This window comes from Dama dama, chromosome 30 (assembly GCF_033118175.1).
Source record: "Dama dama isolate Ldn47 chromosome 30, ASM3311817v1, whole genome shotgun sequence".
Classification (NCBI taxonomy): domain Eukaryota; kingdom Metazoa; phylum Chordata; class Mammalia; order Artiodactyla; family Cervidae; genus Dama; species Dama dama.
The window spans coordinates 72323284-72342860 of NC_083710.1; the positions used below are offsets into that span (position 1 = coordinate 72323284).

The window sequence follows — 19577 nt, forward strand, 5'->3', positions numbered from 1 at the left end:
GTAAGTTCACTTGTCTGACTGTTGTGGCCAGAAGGCATAAACCTGCTTCTTCTTTGTGCTCTGAAGGACTACTGAAGTCCTGAGGTTTTGTTTCAGATCCTGCTGCCTAGTTGCCTCTAGAAGATTAGGCTGACATTTTCATCTGAATGATGAATATGCAGCTGATTATAATGGGTTTATTGAGAACATTTTTGCAAAATTGACCATAGCAGTAGTCACAGAGCAGTGCATAAAACCTAGATGGCGTTTGATTGTGTTTCTCTAGCCAATTCTTTTTTGTTTGTTTTTAAACTTTTTATTTTGTATTGGAGTATAGCCAATTAACAAACAACGTTGTGATGGCTTCAGGTGAACAATGAAGGAACTCAGTCATACATATACATGTATCCATTCTACTCCAAACCCCTCTCCCATCCATGTTGCACTTAACATTCCATGTGCTACTTAGTAGATACTTGTTGATTATCCATTTTAAGTACAGCACTGTGTACATGTCCATCCGAAACTCCCTATCTTTTCTCATTCTTCCCCCGGCAACCATAAGTTCGTTCTCTAAGTACACAAGTCTGTTTATGTTTTGTAAGCTCACTCGTATAATTTCCTATTAGATTCCACATATAAAGGATTTCATATGATATTTCTCCCTCTTTGTCTGACTTCATTCATGTGACACTCTCTAGGTCCATCCATGTTGCTGCAAATGGCATTATTTCATTCTTTTTAATGGTCTGGTCCACTCCGCATTTAGCAGTGCCTGAATGATGAAGTCACATGCAAATTCTGTTTGAAAGGCTCCTGTGATCAACTAGCAATGTCTGCCACAGGCTTTGTTTGCAGTGGGTTAGCACATTGTTCAGGTGTATTCAGACCATGGATCCTTAAGTCTGCTGTTTTAAGATGTTCTCATACAAGATTCCCAGGAACTTTGTTCAATCTCTGGTGCTTAATAAGACGTACGGTAATGGCAAAGGCTGTTAGTTATTACCTGAGTTAGATCTGGGAGTTTTCTGAATATAAATAATGAAGTCTGAAGAAAAATGCATGTATTCACACATGGGTATCCTTAACCCTGATTATTCTCCCTCAGAGACACTGCAGCTGTGAATAAAAGCCCAGCCTTGGGAATAAGGGGCTTCCAAAGAGTTGGTCACAACTGAGAGACTGAACTGAACTGAACTAGGTGGCGCTGGTGGTTAAGAACCTGCCTCTCAGTGTAGGAGACATAAGAGATACAGGGTTGATCCCTGGGGTGGGAAGATCCCCTGAAGAAGGAAATGGTAACCCACTCCAGTATTCTTGCCTGGAGAATTCCATGGATAGAGGAGACTTGTGGGCAGCAGTCCATAGGGTCATAAAGAATCAGACATGACTGAAATGACTTAGTACACAGGTACAGACTTGGGAATAAAACAGAGTCGGGTCTGACATCTGCTCGACCACTTAGGTAGGTTAACTTATTTAATCTTGGGCAGTGAGTGTTCTAAATCTCTCAGTTTCTGCGGTATGAGAATTTCTTGAGTTTGACACTTATAAAGTACTTGCAGGCCACTGCCAAAGACACCAGACCTTGAACAAGAAGAAATAAGAAAATATTAACAACTAGTGATGTGATCTGGAGAAGGCAATGGCACCCTTCTCCAGTACTCACGCCTGGAAAATCACATGGACGGAGGAGCCTGGTAGGCTGCAGTCCATGGGGTCGCTAGGAGTTGGACAACTGAGTGACTTCCCTTTTACTTTCTTGCATTGGAGAAGGAAATGGCAACCTACTCCAGTGTTCTTGCCTGAGGAATCTCAGGAACGGGTGAGCCTGGTGGGCTGCCGTCTATGAGGTCGCACAGAGTCGGACACAACTGAAGCGACTGAGCAGCAGCAGCAGCAGCAGCGGTGATGTGATCACTCACCTAGAACCAGACATCCTGAAGTGTGAAGTCAAATGGGTCTTCGGAAGCATCACTACAAACAAAGCTAGTGCAGGTGATCGAATTCCAGCTGAGCTCTTTCAAATCCTAGAAGATGCTGTTAGTTTGCTACAAACTCAATATGCCAGCAAATTTGGAAAACTCAGCAGTTGCCAGAGGACTGGAAAAGTCAGTTTTCATTCCAATCTCAAAGAAAGGCAATGCCAGAAAATGTTCGAACTACTGCACAGTTGCACTTATTTCTGTGCTAGTAAGGTAATGTTCAAAACTCTTCAAGGTAGGCTTCAACAGTACATGAACCAAGAACACCCAGATGTGCAAGCTGGATTTAGAAAAGGCAGAGGAGCCAGAGATCAAATTGCCAACATCCTTTGGATCATAGATAAGCAAAGGAATTCCAGAAAAACATCTATTTCTGCTTCATTGACTACATAGAAGCCTTTGGCTGTGTGGGTCAGAACAACTGAAAAATTGTTGATGAGATGGGGATATCAGACCACCATACCGGCCTCCTGAGAAACCTGCATGCAAGACAAGAAGCAACAGTCATAACTGGACATGGAACAACAGACTGGTTCAAAATTGGGAAGGAAGTACTTCAAGTCTGTACATTGTCACCCTGCTTATTCAACTTACATGCAGAGTACATCGTGTGAAATGCCGGGCTGGATGAATCACAAGCTGGAATCAAAATTGCTGGGAGAAATATCAACAACTTCAGATATGCAGGTGATACCACTCTAATAGCAGAAAGCAAAGAAGAACTAAAGAATCTCTTGATGAAGGTGAAAGAGGAGGGTGAAAAAAGCTGGTTTAAAACTCAGCATTCAAAAAACTAGATCATGGCATCCAATCCCATCCCATGATGGGGAAAACTCAGCATTCAAAAAACTAGATCATGGCATCCAATCCCATCCCATGATGGGGATCCCATATGGGGAAAAAGTGGAAACAGTGACAGACTTTATTTTCTTGAGCTCTGAAATCACTGTGGATGTTGACCATGGTCATGAAATTGAAAGATACTTGCCCTTGGAAGAAAAACTGAAAAACCTAGACAGCATACTACAAAGCAGAGATATCAGTGGTCTGTATAGTCAAAGGTATGGTTTGTCCAGTAGTCATGTATGTATGTGAAAGTTGGACCATAAAGAAGGTTGAGCATGGAAGAATTGATGCTTTTGAACTTTGGTGCTGGAGAAGACTCTAGAGAGTCCCTTGGACAGCAAGGAGATCAAACCAGTCAATTGTAAAGGAAATCAGTCCTGAATATTCATTGGAAGGACTGATGCTGAAACTGAAATTCCAATACTTTGGCTACCTGATCTGAAGAGCCAACTCATTGGATAAGACCCTGATGCTGGGAAAGATTGAAAGCAGGAGAAGGGGATGACAGAGGATAAAATGTTTAGGTGGTATTACTGACTCAATGAACATGAATTTGAGCAAACTTCTGAGAGAGAGTGCAGGACAGGGAAGCCTGGCGTGCTGTAGTTCTTTTGGTCACAAACAGTCAGACATGACTTAGGGACTGAACAACAACAACTAGCAGGTCTCACAGAGCATGAATGATAACCTGCAGGAAGGCTGTCAGCCCAGGGTCCTTGCATGCAATTCCCTCCCTCCCCCTGCCAGGGAAGTTGTGCTGGCCTTGTGGGGTTTGTTCCCAAGTGTCCTCAGGGTTGTGGAAAATGTAGCTGTCAGTCACACGAAATGTAAAGTTACACGTGTCTGTGACTGCTGAGTGATGCCATGTCTGTTACATATCTGCTTCAGGACAGTGAGCTCAGTGTTTGTGGGAAAAAGGATGTTACATTGGGCAAGATAATACCAGAGCCTTGACATCCTCTCTTCCCCTGTATGAGTTAATTGTCTTTGTAGATCCTCCCATTCACTCATCCTGGCATCCTGCTCAGCCCTAAGTGGGGTTTGAAAGAAACAGGATGGCTTTTCACAGGTGTGCGTTCCCTCTGGCCCACTGTAACTCTTGGGCATGAGGTGAGGTACGTGGTGGGATGTTTGGTTCCCAGGTGTTCAAGGCTGAGATGACACCTGGTTTCTAAAGTCGACCCTGCCCACCATCCCTGCTGGAATCACTTGCAGCTTTGATCTCCCGACAGAGAAGCAGGTGAGGGAGGCCTTGCTGAAGAGTTCATTCCAGGACTGTCCCTGGGTGAACAGTCAAGTCTGCTCCCTGCTCAGAAGCCTTGTCTGTGATGAGTAGTGTTGATGTCACCACATTTGTTGTGGAAATGAGAGTGGTTCTAGTGAGTTTTCTGTGCCCTCTGGAGCTGGACCCTTGGCATCCTTCTGACAGGGTGATGGTCCCAGAATTCACCTGCATCATCCCTGTGAGCACCCTGCTTCCAGACTGAGTCCTGGGGTTGGACTGGGACACCTGCTGGGGTGTTGAAAAGGCCTGAACAGAGGTCCCAGCCTCTCTTATTTGGAGCTTGAGCTCAGTCTGTGTTTGTGTTGCTCTTATAAGGGCAAAGTTATAGGAAGCTAAAATAAAATGTTATTCAACTTAATGAAGACAGAAAGCAGTGTGGATGCTGAAATGAGAACACAGGCACACAACTGGATGATCAAACGCACAGCACCACTGAATCACTTTCAGGTCTTTGCCTGAACAACGTATAAAGGGGACATGTTTGATCAGGTTCAGAGAAGGTTTTCCCTTTAAGTCAGTGTCACAGGTGGGGCCCTAATAGTTAGGATTTCTGGTCAGACACCCCCAGGTGGAAAGAGCCCCAGGGTCCTGTGGATGGTCAACTGGCCTCCAGCCCAAGCTGTCCTCCCCCAGCCAGGGGTTCCCACCCTCTGAGCTCCAGTGTCTCACAGGAGAAAGCCTGCTCCTTCCTTGCTGGTAGAACCAGGGACCCTAAACATTGAGGAGGTTCTGTGTCTTTGCCCCCTTGTACCCCAGCCCCCACCCCCACTGCAGTGCCCATGTGCACTCTGGTACTGACTACACTGTCACCCAGACAGACATTTGGATGTTTGGCTAAAGAGTCAGGCCCTGAAAATAATTTGGAGTTCTCCCCCTTGACTTTTTTCCCTTTCATTTTATAAAATTTCCATAGCCTCCTGTAAGATAAGTGATTTTAACTTCCTTTAAACACCCAGGTTTTACTAACAGCTCTTCTCAGGAGATGCACAGGTAACAAGGTGATGTCGATATTTCCTGCTGATTAAACACAAGTTATCACTCATCCCGGACAGAGGTCACAGTGTCACAGTCTGCCACTGACAACAGCAAGTTACAGCCTCGTTCACGGTGGGGAATGAGAACCCTAAGGGGTCCTCCCTGCCCTGCAGCCTGCAGCCCACCTGTTCCCTGAAGGGCAGGAGCCTGACCCTGGAGCTCGTGGTCAGTGTGCTCCTAGAGAAGATGACAGGAAACGAATGACCAGTCAGGTGACACCAGACCCCAAGCCACATGAAGTCACTCAAAAGAGAATGGACATCAAGGCCACTGTTGGATTCTAAAAAGGTGGTGTGAGTGTCACATGCCACGGTGACCTCCAAACACCAGGACATGTATCCAGCAGGCAGTTATAAAAACACCCATCAGGTTCCTGGAGTGGAAGTCAAGACTGTTCAAAGACTCCATCTGCCGGGTCCTGTGGGCACAAGGGCGGTGCAGTACCGGGTGCTCTGTGATCACACAGAGACTCCTGGCGCAGGTGTGGGGAGGCCCAGGATGGGGGAGACGGCAGACTGTCCGCTCCCTTACTCGTCTCCCCCTGTCCTGGGTCTGGCTCTGGTCCAGGGTGGGGGTGTACTGACTCTATCCCAGCTCTTAGACTACTTGTCTAAGGTGGAGACAGCACGCAGGTAGCTCATCAAAATTCAGTGTGGTGAGGACTGTAATGAATTAAATTTTGGAATGCCACTGACTAATAAATTAGTGAATAATTACTCAGTGATGAAAAAGAATGAAACACTGCCTTTTTCAGCAACATGGATGGAAAGAATATTATTCTTAGTAAAGTAATTCAGAGAAAAACAAATATGATACATCATCACTTATACGTGGAATCTAAAAAGTAAAAGACTATATACCAAACAGAAATAGACTCAGAGATATAGAAAACAAAGTTATGGTTACCAAAGGGGACTGGAAGGGAGGAATAAATTAGGAATATGGGATTAACAGATAAACACTACCATGTCAAATAGGTAAGCAACAAGGATTGGCTGTAAAGCACAAAGGATTTTATTCAGTATCTTGTAATAACCTATAATGGAATATAATCAGAAAAAATAAGTGACTCACTGTACTATATACCTGAAACTAACACATTGTTATAAATCAACTATCCTTCAATATGTTTTAAAAAACACTGTGAACAATTTCCACATAGAGAGATGCCAGAAGAATTTGGAGGGAGGTGTATTTGAGAGGACCTTGATGAATTAATTAATAAAGAGTTCCTTTACATAAATCTAGTTTCAATTTGAATTTGGTCAAAGGTGGGTTCAAAGAGGATCCTTAATTTCCAGGTTGTTAAAGTGAAGGTTGGTGTGAACAGGAGTTTGAGGGTCACATGGAGGATCTTCTCCAAAAGGGGCAGCTTCCTTCCCTAGGCAGCCCTCTAGGAAGCCCTGGGTGTGCCCTTTGGCAGGACATGTGACCACAGAGCCCGGGAGGCAGTGGTTTCCTTGTATCCAGTCTCCTAACTTTCTCTTGTTTGTCTGTCTCTGCTTCCCCAGCACAGAGTCCAGTGTTTTCTCACTTAGCATCTTCTCTCCGAGGACTCGGGACCATCCGGGCGTACAAAGCCGAACACAAGTTTCAGAAACTGTTCGACTCACACCAGGATTTGCACTCAGGTCTGTCAGTTTCTGGAGATGATTTCAAAGGATGAGATCTGCTGCCTCCTGAGGCCTGACCTTCTTCTCAGGTGGCCTGGCTGCTCCCACCTCTCTCTCTGCCACCCCCCATCCCCCTCTGCACACCTGTCTCCCCCACCCCTTCCTCTCAGCATCCCTCTGTGCGCCCCTCTTCCCCATCACCCCCTGCTTTTCTCCCCTGCCTTGTTTGCATTGTCCTTCGTCCTTCCATCACTGTGCCCTATGGTTTTCTCTTTCTTTAGGGCAGGAGTTATGAAACTTCTTTTTTTTTTTTTTTTGTAAAGATCCAGGTAGAATATATTGTAGACTTTTTGTACTATACTGTCTCTATTGCAGCTACTTACCTTTGCTGTTGTAGCACAAAGACAGGCAAAGGTAATATGTCAGCAAATGGCCATGGCTGTGTTCCAGTAAAACTTTACAGAACCAGGTGGTGGCTGTTTTTGACCCACAGGCTTTAGTTTATTGCCTCTCCTTTCAGAGTATGCAGGGTGGCAGATGTGATTGAGGAATATAATTTCCTGATTTGCCACCCACTTCATCATACTTTGTATCAGTGAATTTTTTTCTAGGAAGAAATTTCAGAATTTCCACTAAGTCTGTAAAATTTTGACCTGTCTCTAAAATCTTTATTCTGTTTTGAAGATAATGACTGCATTTAAAAAGCTGCATGCAGATCCTGTTAGCTGATGGTCCTTTAGATATTGGCTCCTAAAAGTAGACACATGTAGGGTCGTGTGATGAGTGCAGAAGGTGCTGGAAACAGTGTGAGCTATGCTGTCTGCTATCAGAGAGCTGGGAATAGTCGACATGTGAGAGGATGACCTTCATGTTGAGGTCTAGCACTGCCGGAAATGTGTGGATTAGAATTTTTTCCCTCTTTTTCCTTGTGATTGTATTTCTGTTGATAACCAGTGAGTTGAAGTTTTCAGTGCATGCTTCTCACAAAGCCACTGGACTGACTCTATATGTGCTATATGTTGTCTTTGTCAGAACCTAGCTTTCTGGAATCTTCAGTTTCCTTGAATGTGTAACTTTGCTGTCCCCTTGTGTAAATGCTTAGCTAAGCAAAATGCTCTCCTTCATTAGAAGCAGCTAACATGGTTTTTATGTTTATTCATTATATTATGGTTCACAAATCCAGAGGCTTGTTTCCTGCTTTTGACGATGTCCCAACAGCTCGCTGTGTATCTGGATGTCATCTGTGCCATCTTTGTCACTATTGTTGCCTTTGTGGCCCTGATTCTGGCAGATAGTAAGTAAATCTGAATAGTTATGAAATGCTTACAGTTTATAGCTTCATTTCCAGTTATTAATTTAAACTCTTGCCACTTGTCTAATATATACTCTTTGATTCTAATGAATTGTATTAAAGGTTTTGTAGCATGTGACTCCACAGCATGGTCCATGTGAAGTCATTTGCATCTTGATGAGAACTTTTATCTTTTTTTCCATTTATTTATTTACAGTAGATCCTTGTTGAGACCTTTAAAAAATGATTTATTGGCATTTATTTGCTTTATAATGTTGTATTAGTTTCAAATATACAGCCAAGTGAATCTGTTATTGTGTGCTTAGTCTCTAAGTCATGTCAGCTCTTTGAAACTCCATGGACATAGCCTGCTAGGCTCCTCTGTCCATGGGATTTTCCAGACAAGAACGCTGGAGTGGGTTGCCATTTCCTTCAGGGGATCTTCCCGACCCAGAGATCAAACCTGTGTCTTCTGCATTAGCATGCAGATTCTTTACCACTGAGCTACCTGGGAAACCCAAATCTGTTATACTTATATCCCCCTTTTTAGATTCTTTTTTTCTACCTCATGAACATTGGGCTGCATGCATGTTTTTAGTAATTTTCATTTTAAATAATACTTCAGATAAATGGCCCTATTGGAAAGAATTTTTCTTTTTGGCTTTTGGAATCTTCAGGAACAAAGACCAGGTATGAACGTGCCTGTTCCAGCTGATCTGTGATGCCTTGGGTACCTGCTTTGACTCACTTGGGCCATTCTTTTATTTTTATTTTTAAAGTATTTTATGGGGGTATAGTTGATTTTTACTGTTGTCTTAGTGTACAGCACTTCATGTGTACAGCAAAGTGAATCTGCTATACATATACCTACTCTTTTTTAGCTTCTTTTCCCTATAAGTCATTACAGAGTTCCCTGCACTTTATAGTAGGTCCTTATTAGTTATCTATTTTATATATAGCAGTGTGTATGTGTCAGTCTTCCCAATTTTCCCTCCCCTCCCTTACCCTTATATTTTCTGCATCTGTAAGTATATTTCTGTTTTGTAGATAAGTTCATTTGTAGCCTTTTGTTGGATTCTACATATAGGCAATATCATATTCTATTTGTCTTTCTCTGAATCTGACTTATGAGAATCTCTAGGTCCATCCATGTTGCTGCAAACAGCATTATTTCTTCCTTTTTATGTCTGAGTAATAGTCCATTGTGTATATATACCACCTCTTCTTTATCCATTCCTCTGTTGGTGAACATTTATGTCCAACTTCTATGTTTTGGCTATTGTAAATAGTGCTGCAATGAACACTGGGGGGGAATTATGGTTTTCTCTGGATATATACCCAGAAGTGAGATTGCTGGATCACATGGTAGTTCTATTTTCAGTTTTTAAAGGAACCTCTGTATTGTTCTCCATAGTAGCTATACCAGTTAACATTCCCACTAACAGTGTAGGAGGTTTCCCTTTTCTCCACATCCTGTCCAGCATTTATCGTTTGTAGACTTTTTGATGATGGTCATTTTGGCTGGTGTGAGGTGATACCTCATTGTAGTTTTGATTTGCATTTTTCTAATAATTAGAGATGTTGAGCATCTTATCATGTGCTGTTTTGGCCATTTGTATATCTTCTTTGGAGAATGTCATTTTTGAACTTCTGCCCATTTTTTGATTGGGTTATTTGTTTGATATAGAACCATGGACTTTTATATATTGGAGAGTAATTCCTAGTTAGTCATTTCATTTGCAAATATTTTCCTCCATACTATGGGTTGTCTTTTCATTTTATTTATGGTTTCCTTTGCTGTATAAAAGTATTTAAGTTTAATTATGTCCTGTTTGTTATTTTTTATTTTATTTTCACTACTTTCAGAGGTGGATCAAAAAGTTACAACTTCAGCTTATGTCAGAGAGTGTTTTATCTATTTTCATCTGAGAGTTTTATAGTGTCTAGACTTACATTTATGTCTGTTATCCATTTTGAGTTTATTTTTGTGTATGGTGTTAGGGAGTGTCTTAATTTCATTCTTTTACAAGTAGCTGTCCAGTTTTGCCAGCACCATTTATTGAAGAGACTGTCTTTTCTCCATTATATATTCTTGCCTCCTTTGTCATAGATTAAGTGATATAGGAGCATGGGTTTATCTCTGTACTTTCAATCCTATTCCATTGATCTATATTTCTGTTTGTGGTTCCAGTAGCGTACTGTTTTGATTACTGAAGCTTTGTAGTATAGTTTTAAGACTGGGAGCCTGATTCCCTCAGCTTCATTTTTCTTTCTCAAGATTGCCTTGGCTATTCATTGTCTTTTGTGTTGCCATACAAATTGTAAAGGTTTTTGTTCTTATTCTGTAAAAAAATGTCATTGGTTATTTGATAGGGATTACATTGAATCTATAGATTGCTTCGGGTACTTTCTTTGTATATTTATTTGCTGTAGGTCCTTGTTGAAACCTTTTATCTTTTCATCTTTCTTTGAATGGGTTGAGGTCTACACAGCTGTAGCAACATGACATTCTGAACATTCCAGGTAATGTCCTGTAGTTGGGAGGGTAGAATCAAGTTTTCTATTAAACTTTTTCCACAAATGAGAGTTTAGGTTTTAGCTTTAGGTCTACCTGGATCTCTTAGTTATAGGTAATTGTACATTAGGGTAAGAAAGATTCTCTGTAGCAAAGATCAATATCCTCACTGCTGTACGGGTACAAGATTAGCAGGTTGGGCATGTGTGACATGAATTCACCATTCCTAACTATTTCATAGTAATAACTCCAAATCATAGTCTTTAATGATGAAAAATGAGAGTACTACTTTAGATTTAAAAGCACTGGCTCCTAGAATTGATTGCCTTGTTTTTGTGATTTCAACTGCAGCTATATTCGACATAGAAAGTGAGATTACATAATGATAATTGAAGCCATAATGATGAAAGTCTGAATAATGACATGATCTTCACCCACATAATACTGTCAACTGTATGTCAGTCCAGTTGAGATTAATAAAATCATCTGTCTAATTCTTTCTAAATTCATAGTGTTTTTTTCACTGTATTATGGTCCCAATCAATAGACAGTAATTATTATGAGTAACATTATCATTACATGCAATTGATTAAAATGTCATAAAGAAGTCTTCTCACTATTATATATTAGTATAAAATAGATAACTATTAAGGACCTACTATATAGCACAGGGAACTCTACTCAATACTCTGTAATGGCCTATATGGGAAAATAATTTTAGAATGAATGGATTTTATGTATATGTGTGGCTAATTCACTTTACTGTATACTGAAACTAACACAACTTTGTAAATCAAATATGCTCCAATAAAAATTATAAAAATAAAGAAGTCTTCTTCATAAAGTGACAGAAGGGACTAGGTAAGCGGGTGGAGAAGGAGACTGACTATTCCTCTTCTTCCTCATTTAGCTTTGAATCCTGGGGAGGTTGGCCTGGTCCTGTCTCTAATCATCACACTTACGGGGATGTTCCAGTGGTGTATCAGGCAAAGTACCGAAGTTGAGAATATGGTGATGTTTGTCTTTCCATTCTTAGTCTTTTCAAGTCTCCTTGCTGTTAAATGGAATAAAGGCAATTCTAATGTAAAATAGTAAAACTATCCTTTTTGCATCATTGTTAACAGAGGGATTTTTTTTTATTCTTCTCCATCTGCTTAATGTTAATTAAAATATATACATCTTTTTCTCAGTTTTATGTGCTCAATGTCAACAGGTTTTATAGTCACAGATTATCCTTAAGTATAATAAATGTCTCTGTAGGAGGGAGGTCATGTAAACCTGGAGACAATATGAGCTAATTTCTTAGCAGCTTGTTTATCTTTGTTTCTTAAGGGGTAATTCTTCATTTTTGGTTAAAAAAAAAAAGAAGTCAGTACTTTGAGGTTTGTTTATTTAATTAATAGTTTCCTCTGCCTTCCCCCCAACACATTTTATCATTTATTCTTGTATGTGTTGAGCACCTGAAACTGCTGGAAGCCCTTCTTTCTGGTAGGATAAGCTGTCTCTCAAAATGTGCTCTCAAAGATGTGGAGTTATAGTTGTTTCAGAGGCCTTGGTCAATATGTAAATTATACACTTTTTGAATATTTGCACCTTCTCCTAAAGGGAGAAAAACAATAAAAATGAAGTCTTTTCATTTCGGTCTTCTAACAGAGAACGTGACTAATTATTAAAATGAGGTTTGATGACCGTCCAGTCCTGCTCATCTGTAACATGTGGCCCTTCTGTAACCACACTTTTTTAATTGGTGTCCATAAGTGTTCTTTTCTTTGAAAAAATTCTCTTTTTTAAAAATTCAGATGTGAAAGGTAGAGCAATAAAATCTTAAACATTTATTTCTCTAATTCTTTTAGCTTTAATATAAAGTTGAAGGAAGTAGTTGTAAGTAAAAGATGATGAAGATGATGAACAAATTTGCAAATCACACAAGGCCCCATAAGACAAAAGGCCCCTACTTTTGTCCTTTGTGGATGCTGAGACCTGAGATATTCTATACCATATAAAAGCTAATGTGAAGATATAAAAGCAGAAGGTTTCACTTGCAGTCTCTAAAATTCATAAGCAAGACTGTCTGACACTAACTTGTGTGATGTCATATGCATTTCAGATGATTTCAGTAGAAAGGGGGATTGAATATACAGACCTTGAGAAAGAAGCACCCTGGGAACTCGAGTATCGTCCACCACCATCCTGGCCTCATGAAGGAAGGATTTACTTTACTTATGTTAACGTCAAGTACAGCCTGGATGGGCCTCTGGTATTGAAGAACCTGGACACGCTCATTGACCCAAGAGAAAAGGTTAGTTTAAGCCATTTTCCCCTTTAAAATCCAGCTAAAGATTTAGCACCACATCTGCTCTTGGCTTCCGTGTCAGTGTGTCAGGGGGACTCTGTTCCTAATGGATGCAGATTAGATCAGTGACATCATAGGTGAATCTTTCTTGGAAACTGACCATGGAATGGGGATACCAGCAATTTTTTCCCTGTGGAGTGAGCTCCCTCATGATGGTAGATGGGTCCTGGACTCCAGGGCTCAATCTTAACCTGACCCAGGACACTCTACAGGACACCTGATTATTCATACTAAGTCTGGGAAGTCAGCCCTGGCTCCCTGCCACTAACTGCCCAATATCCCCTACCTTTCCGCCTTTCCATCTTTTCTTCTTTGTATTCTGAGATCTCCTCCTCTTCCTATGGTGCCCTCTGGTTGCCGCCTCCTCCTCTCTCCATTGGCCCTTCCCGTAGACTTGTCCTCATTCACCAATACTGAACTGCCATCGCCCTGCCCCACCCTGCAGACTGCTTCTTTCTGAAACACAGATCTGACTTTACTGGCCTGAGTGAGCTGCTGGTAGAACCACAGCACAGCCCCAAGCCCACTCCAGTAGAGGCTGTGGGTTGAGCTCTTAGCCACTAGAGAAGAGCCAGAATCACGACTCAGTCACGAGTGAGGAACCAGAGACCCAGATGGAGATAGGACCTAGAGACTCACTCAGAGTCGAAAGCAAATTGAAGGGAGCAAGGAAGATTCACATTGGAGATGACAGAGAGGCTAGTAACCTGGACCTGCCAGCATCCATGTCTGCTGGTGATGTTCCTTTCATGCTCAGATTGGGATCCTCAACTGGGACCAGGGCAGACTCTTGAAGAAGAGACTAAACCAGAACAGACAAGGTGGTAGGAAGCCCTTGCCCCATCTCCCTCTGTGGCCAGTATGTCTCCTGATTTACACACACCCCTGCACTCAGATCGTGTGTAGGTGCTCCCAAAACACTATGTCCTCCCAGCTTCCAGTGTGCAGTCTGCTCCTCAACCTGAGAGACTCATCCCCTCCATCATCTGGATGGTGAAAGTCTCCTCAATTTCTGACTCGACTCTAATGCATCTTTGAGACTCTCAATTCTTCCTCAGTGTTTTATCTTTTCTTTTCACATAGCATTTACAGTACACCTGTGGTCATAGCAGGCAGTAGTTGGAAGGAACTAAATCCTTACAATGAACTATTATTCAGTCTTAAAAAGGAAGAAAATTCTGGCCTATGGATAAACCTTGAGGACATCTTGCTGAATGAAATAAACCAGACACAAAAAAAATGAAACTGATTCCACTCACGTGAGTTTCCTAGACCAGTCAAATTCAAGAATATAGGAAGTAGGATGGTGGTCTCCAGGGACTACGGGAGGGGAGATGAGGAGTTGTTTGTCTAAAGGGTATAGAATATCAGTTTTATGAGGCAAAAAAAATAAACTCTCGAGCTTGGTTGCACAATAATGTGAATGTACTGAACACCAAACTGTCCAATAAAATGGTTAAGTAGTTAAATCTTTTGTTATGTGAATTTTATCATAATTAAATTAAAAGATAGCACCTGTGGCATGCTTTGTAATTTGAAGTTTGTATTTCACAGTACCTTGAAGCATTTTAAAATCAGGAAGCATCTTATTTTCATCTTTGTTCCCTAGAAAGTGGCATTCTGCAGGGCACAGAGAGGGTACTGACGGATTGCTGGATGAGAGGGTGAGTGAGTAGTACACAGGTGTGAGCAACCAGGAACCAATACACACACACACAGAAGACAACTCTGTAAATAACCAAAACTGCTCTTTAAAACTCTCACCACCCCAGACCTGTCTAATGGACTATAGCTGTAATTTAATGAATGATAGCCTTGTAACATGAAAATGAAAAAAATAAATACTCAACTTAATCCCCAAATGCTACCCAGAGAGCAGCTTCAGTTAGTCACAGGGCAAAAGGTGGTCCTAATTATTTCCAGTTCCACTGTAGGTCAGGAAGAAGGTGAACTGCCATGTCAGGAAAACATTAAGCACAGTTTCTGATACAATTTTGTTCTGAAAGCTCTGAAGGCAATGTTTGTTTACTCTCAGACAACGTGTCAGTCAGATTTTCCATTGTAAATATAATTCTGTTAACTTACACTTCTCTTAAATTTTCCCCAAAGCCATAGAATATGAATTATCTAAGAAACTCTGTAGCATAACTTATGAACGTTAAGAGATTCTTATTCTTCCTTCTTAAACCCTGCAAATCATAGGATTATTGAGATTCTAAAATGTTTGAGGGAAAATTAAATTTGGAGACTGAATTAATAACTGCAGCAGCTTGATACAGTATCTCCATTAGCTTAATTTCTGTGTGGGGTGATGAAACCCAAGCAGCATGTTCATGAAGCCATCTCATTCCACCTGTGTACATCCTAGGTTTCCTCTCCTGCTCACGGGTCCCCACCCCTGTCACTCCAGGACGCCACTTTGGTGTTGGATTTGATTGAGAGAGGCTGCTGTGGGTGGGGAGGGGACGTGGGAGTGAACCAGTCCAACAGAAGTGGGCTTTATTCTCTTTCCCTCGTTTCCTCTGCTGTCACAATTCCTGGGAGTTACCATCAATAGGAAAGTGTAGTAGATACTATGCAGGACTTTAACCCATGGAAGAAATGACAAGTGAAAATAAAGAGCCAGAACTTCCCTGGTGGTGCAGTGGAGAAGAATTCACCTGCCAATGCAGGGGACACTGATTCAATCCTTGATCTGAACCAAGAGGATTCCACATGCCACAGAGCAACTGAGCCTGTGTGCCATAACTGCTGAGTCCATGCGCCACAACTACTGAGCCTACGTGCCACAACTACTAAAGCTTGTGCTCAGCCACAAAAGCAGCCACCTCAGTGAGAAGTCCATGCACTACAACAAGGAGTAGCTTCCACTCATCACAACTGGAGACAGCCTACCCAAAGCAACCATGACCCAGCACAGCCAAAAACTAAAAAAAAAAAAAAAAAAAAAAAAATCAGCTTGTAAATAGCCTGCTAGGCTTCCTGGTTAGATCCTGAACATGGGCTGCATTTTTCATTTAGATGATTTTGTGGTTGATTTGATCATTTTAGAGAGTCCTGAGCCATACTAAAGCATTTTCCAGCTCTTGAGGTAGATTGATTTTGTTTGTTTTTGCTCACGGCTCTTACTTGGATAATACATTTTTACAGATGCTTACTAGACCTTGCTATAATATGCAAAAATATTAGTTTTCTATATTTTCTCTTTTTTTATGTAATGTTTTCTTATAAACCCCTCTCTTCACTCTCAGCTTGTCCCCCTTCCCCTGCCGACTTCCTCATTCCTTGTGACTCAGACTGTCATGCCAGAGCAGCAAAACCTGCATCTCCTGGAGCTTCTTAGAAATGCAGGGTCTCAGGCCCATTCAGATCACTTTCTCAGCATTGCATTTAAACAGGGCAGTGTTTGATGACTGATGACCTGTGATTTCCAAAAAATGTCCTTGACAGTTTGAAACTGAGCTCATGAATCACCCAAACCCCTATTGTGACTGAGCAGGAGGTACTAGAAAGCTCTGTGCCACTTACCCTACAGATTTACTTAGGTTTATATTGTATGAATCAGGTCTTTACAGTATAGTCTAATTCTTTGATTCTACTGCATTTATTTGTATCTTCCCATGGAGTCTGTCTTCATCATGGGCTGTTTTAATCCTGTCAGTCCTTCCCCACACCAGCCTTCTGCAGGGACTGGAGGAGTTTCCCACAGGGTTAGCCCTGCCTGGAACTGGAGTCAGAGATAGCTGAGTGAGGCAGTCAGAGATAGCTGAGAGTAGGTGTGGCTCTTTCACCACCTGACGGGATGAAATATGAATCTTACTGCCCCAAGCAGAGCACGGGGTCTGTCTGGTCTGTTCCCCAGGCACCGTGTGCCCCATCAGCTGCAGGTTTGTCTCAGCCCAGCTGTGGGTGCTGGTTCTTCCTGCTGACAGCTGACTCACCTGCCCTCAGGCACACTCATTAGGTACATGCCAATATTTACACCATGCTTTAATTCTCTGGCTGTAGGATCTCTATGTTAGGCCTGTGCCTTTAACTGCAGCTATACTTCTCCCCACTTTCTCTGTTCTGGCTACACAAAGGGACATGAGAAGGTACCAGGCTATCCAGGTGATAAGGAGGCCATCAGCAGATGGAGAAGAGCCTGAGGATGTGGATTTGAGTCCCATCCTGTGACTTACGGGCTCTGACATTTCAGGCAGACTAATTCATCTAACTAAGCCTCAATCTTTTCTTTTGCAAAATGGAAGCTATAGGAAGTAGCCTGTAGGTTTGTTGTACACTTAAACAAGATAAGACATGTAAGGCACCCAGCATGGGGATCAGAGTAATTGCTTGGATAAAGATGGCCATCATTTCAATGGGTGTTAAATGACCATAACCACTTACACCCGAAAGTTGTCTATTCCATGAGAAAAAAGGTGTTGGCCATTTGAAGTTGTATCTATAGCTGTAGGATCCATCTGTTATATTTATCTGTTTGGTTTATCATATACCTAAATAATATGGTAATAGATATTCCATAAGTTTGTCTGGCCTGAGTTAAAAATCTCAGTTCCCAATGGAAGCTTCTTTTTCTCAGGACACCACATATAATACAAATAAGACAGTCAAATCCAATACAGATCCTGCTGTCAACATGTACAGTTCATCTGAAGAAACAAGAAAATGACTATATTAGCTTTGTAAGCTAGAAAAAGATCATAATTTTTATAGAGGTTTTTACAAAAACAACATAACATCTGTTAGGGTTGGGACAAGCCCACCTGAGGGACAGGGAGAGCATTTCCAAGGATTTAGGCATGTGAGGCAGACTTAGTGATGTGTGGTTAGGGTTTCAGCAGGTGGAGATGCATTCAGCAGAAATGCATGTGAAAGTTCTTTAGGAGGTGGGGTCAACATAAGCAAAAGCATGATGCCCTGATCCAGTGAGTGAAGAACTAGGCGCCTGCAGAGCATTCAGGAAAATCAGCTGCCAGGCGTGCAGCAGACATTTTCATGTTCAACTCTGACAACTCCCGAGTCACCCAAGGAAGGTGACTTGTGGACATGAAGGATGGAGAGGTTAGTGGGAACAGTTTTGTAAAAGAAACATCCTGAGGTGGAGTGATAGGCATGGAGCCCGTGGCCTTTGGGAGTTTAATCTGAGAAGTGAGAGCCTGAGGACCAGAGTGGGCAGATGAGGGAGGTGGGGAGCCTGGAGCTGTGTGCCTCCAGGAAAATGTCCTGGGAAAGTGATTCCACTTTTTGGAACCAAACTGATGTCAATTAAAACAAAGATATAACACTTAGGTTTGTGAATGTGCAGGGAATTAAGTGGGAGTAGAAAATGGTATCATATTTCTGGAGAATAGGTTAACGGCTTAACAGCTTCCTCTAAAAATATTCATACTTGATTCTCAGCAGTTCCACATCTGAGAATTTATCTAAAGGAAATCCTTGAGAGTATTTGCAAAAAAAAAAGATTTAGTTTCAAGGATATTTAGCAGATTATTTATAATAGCAAATTATTGGAAACTGCCTAAATATCCAGTAGGGGGTTTGTTAAATGATACAGAAGTCTAGAAAGTAAAAACATCATCTTGAAAATGTTTTTTTCAGAGTGCTGAGTATAGCTATTATTTACTTTTCAAATTTATTTGCACTGATTATGATTAAGGATCGTAACCATAAAGCATAGTTTATTATAAATCATAAAGTTTGTTTTAATTTGTTTTTAAAAGGTAATGCAGCATGGCACTCCAGTGCTGACTGTAGATCTTAAAATGAGGAACTGAGTCATAACACACTGCAAGAGTCGAGTCTTCAGGGCTTGGCACTGTCCTGGATTCAGGGAAGTAAGGTGGACAGTTAAGCTCCTGAGCCTGGGAACGAAGTCATGAGAGTAACGTGGGAAAGACGGAGGAAAGGGTTGCTTTGTGTGGGGCATTGGGTATTGATTATGTTGAGTTTGGTGTGTGCAGAGAAATCCAGGTGCAAATGTCTAACAAGTTGGTGTCATCATCAGAGACCAACCTGGTTGGAAAAACAGAAAGGGGCCATTTCAAAACAAATAAAATAAGATTTTCTCCAAGTGTCTTTATAATTTTATTTATTTATTCTTGACAGTGCTGGGTCTCTGTTGCTGCTCGGACTTTTCTCTAGTTGCTGTGAACGGGGACTCCTCTAGTTGTGTACCTGGGCTTCTCATTGTGGTGGCCTCTCCTGTTACAGGGCACAGTCCATAGGATGTGAGGGCATCAGTAGTTGTGACATGTGGCTTAGTAGTTTTGGTTCCCGTGTTGCAGAGTGCAGGCTCAATAGTTGTGGCACACAGGCTTAGTTGCTCTGTGGCATGTGGGATTCTCCTGGACCAGGAATTGAAACCATGTCTCCTGTACTGGCAGGTAGATTCTTTACCACTAAGCCACCAGGAAAGCCATTCAAATGTCTTTCGATTGAAGAATGTGAGCTTACTGATACTGGTGACACTCTCCATGGGTAATCGGTAAAACCCTTTGGTTACCCAGAAGAGACATTCAGACTATAGTTTTGGTGACTGAACTGCAGGATAGCCAGAGCCAGATTTTCTTTTAGTTGCCTTTTTCTTTTGCGGGGGGCCTGTGGCCATGCTGCATGTGGGATCTTAGTTCTCTGATGAGGGATTGAATTCACACCTCCTACAGAGGAAGCACT

The 19577-nt window shown here is 41.7% G+C and overlaps 1 protein-coding gene across 2 annotated transcripts in view; it reads left to right on the forward strand.

The window, feature by feature from the left end:
• The window catches only part of LOC133049097 (ATP-binding cassette sub-family C member 4-like), a 120592-nt gene that overhangs the window by 69826 nt on the left and 31189 nt on the right, over positions 1-19577 (forward strand). For both annotated transcript variants that reach the window (XM_061132996.1, XM_061132997.1), the window contains 4 exons: positions 6642-6761; positions 7927-8037; positions 11460-11560; positions 12657-12848. In XM_061132996.1, the coding sequence (XP_060988979.1) occupies positions 6642-6761; positions 7927-8037; positions 11460-11560; positions 12657-12848 (524 nt within the window). The remainder of the gene's footprint in view (positions 1-6641; positions 6762-7926; positions 8038-11459; positions 11561-12656; positions 12849-19577) is intronic.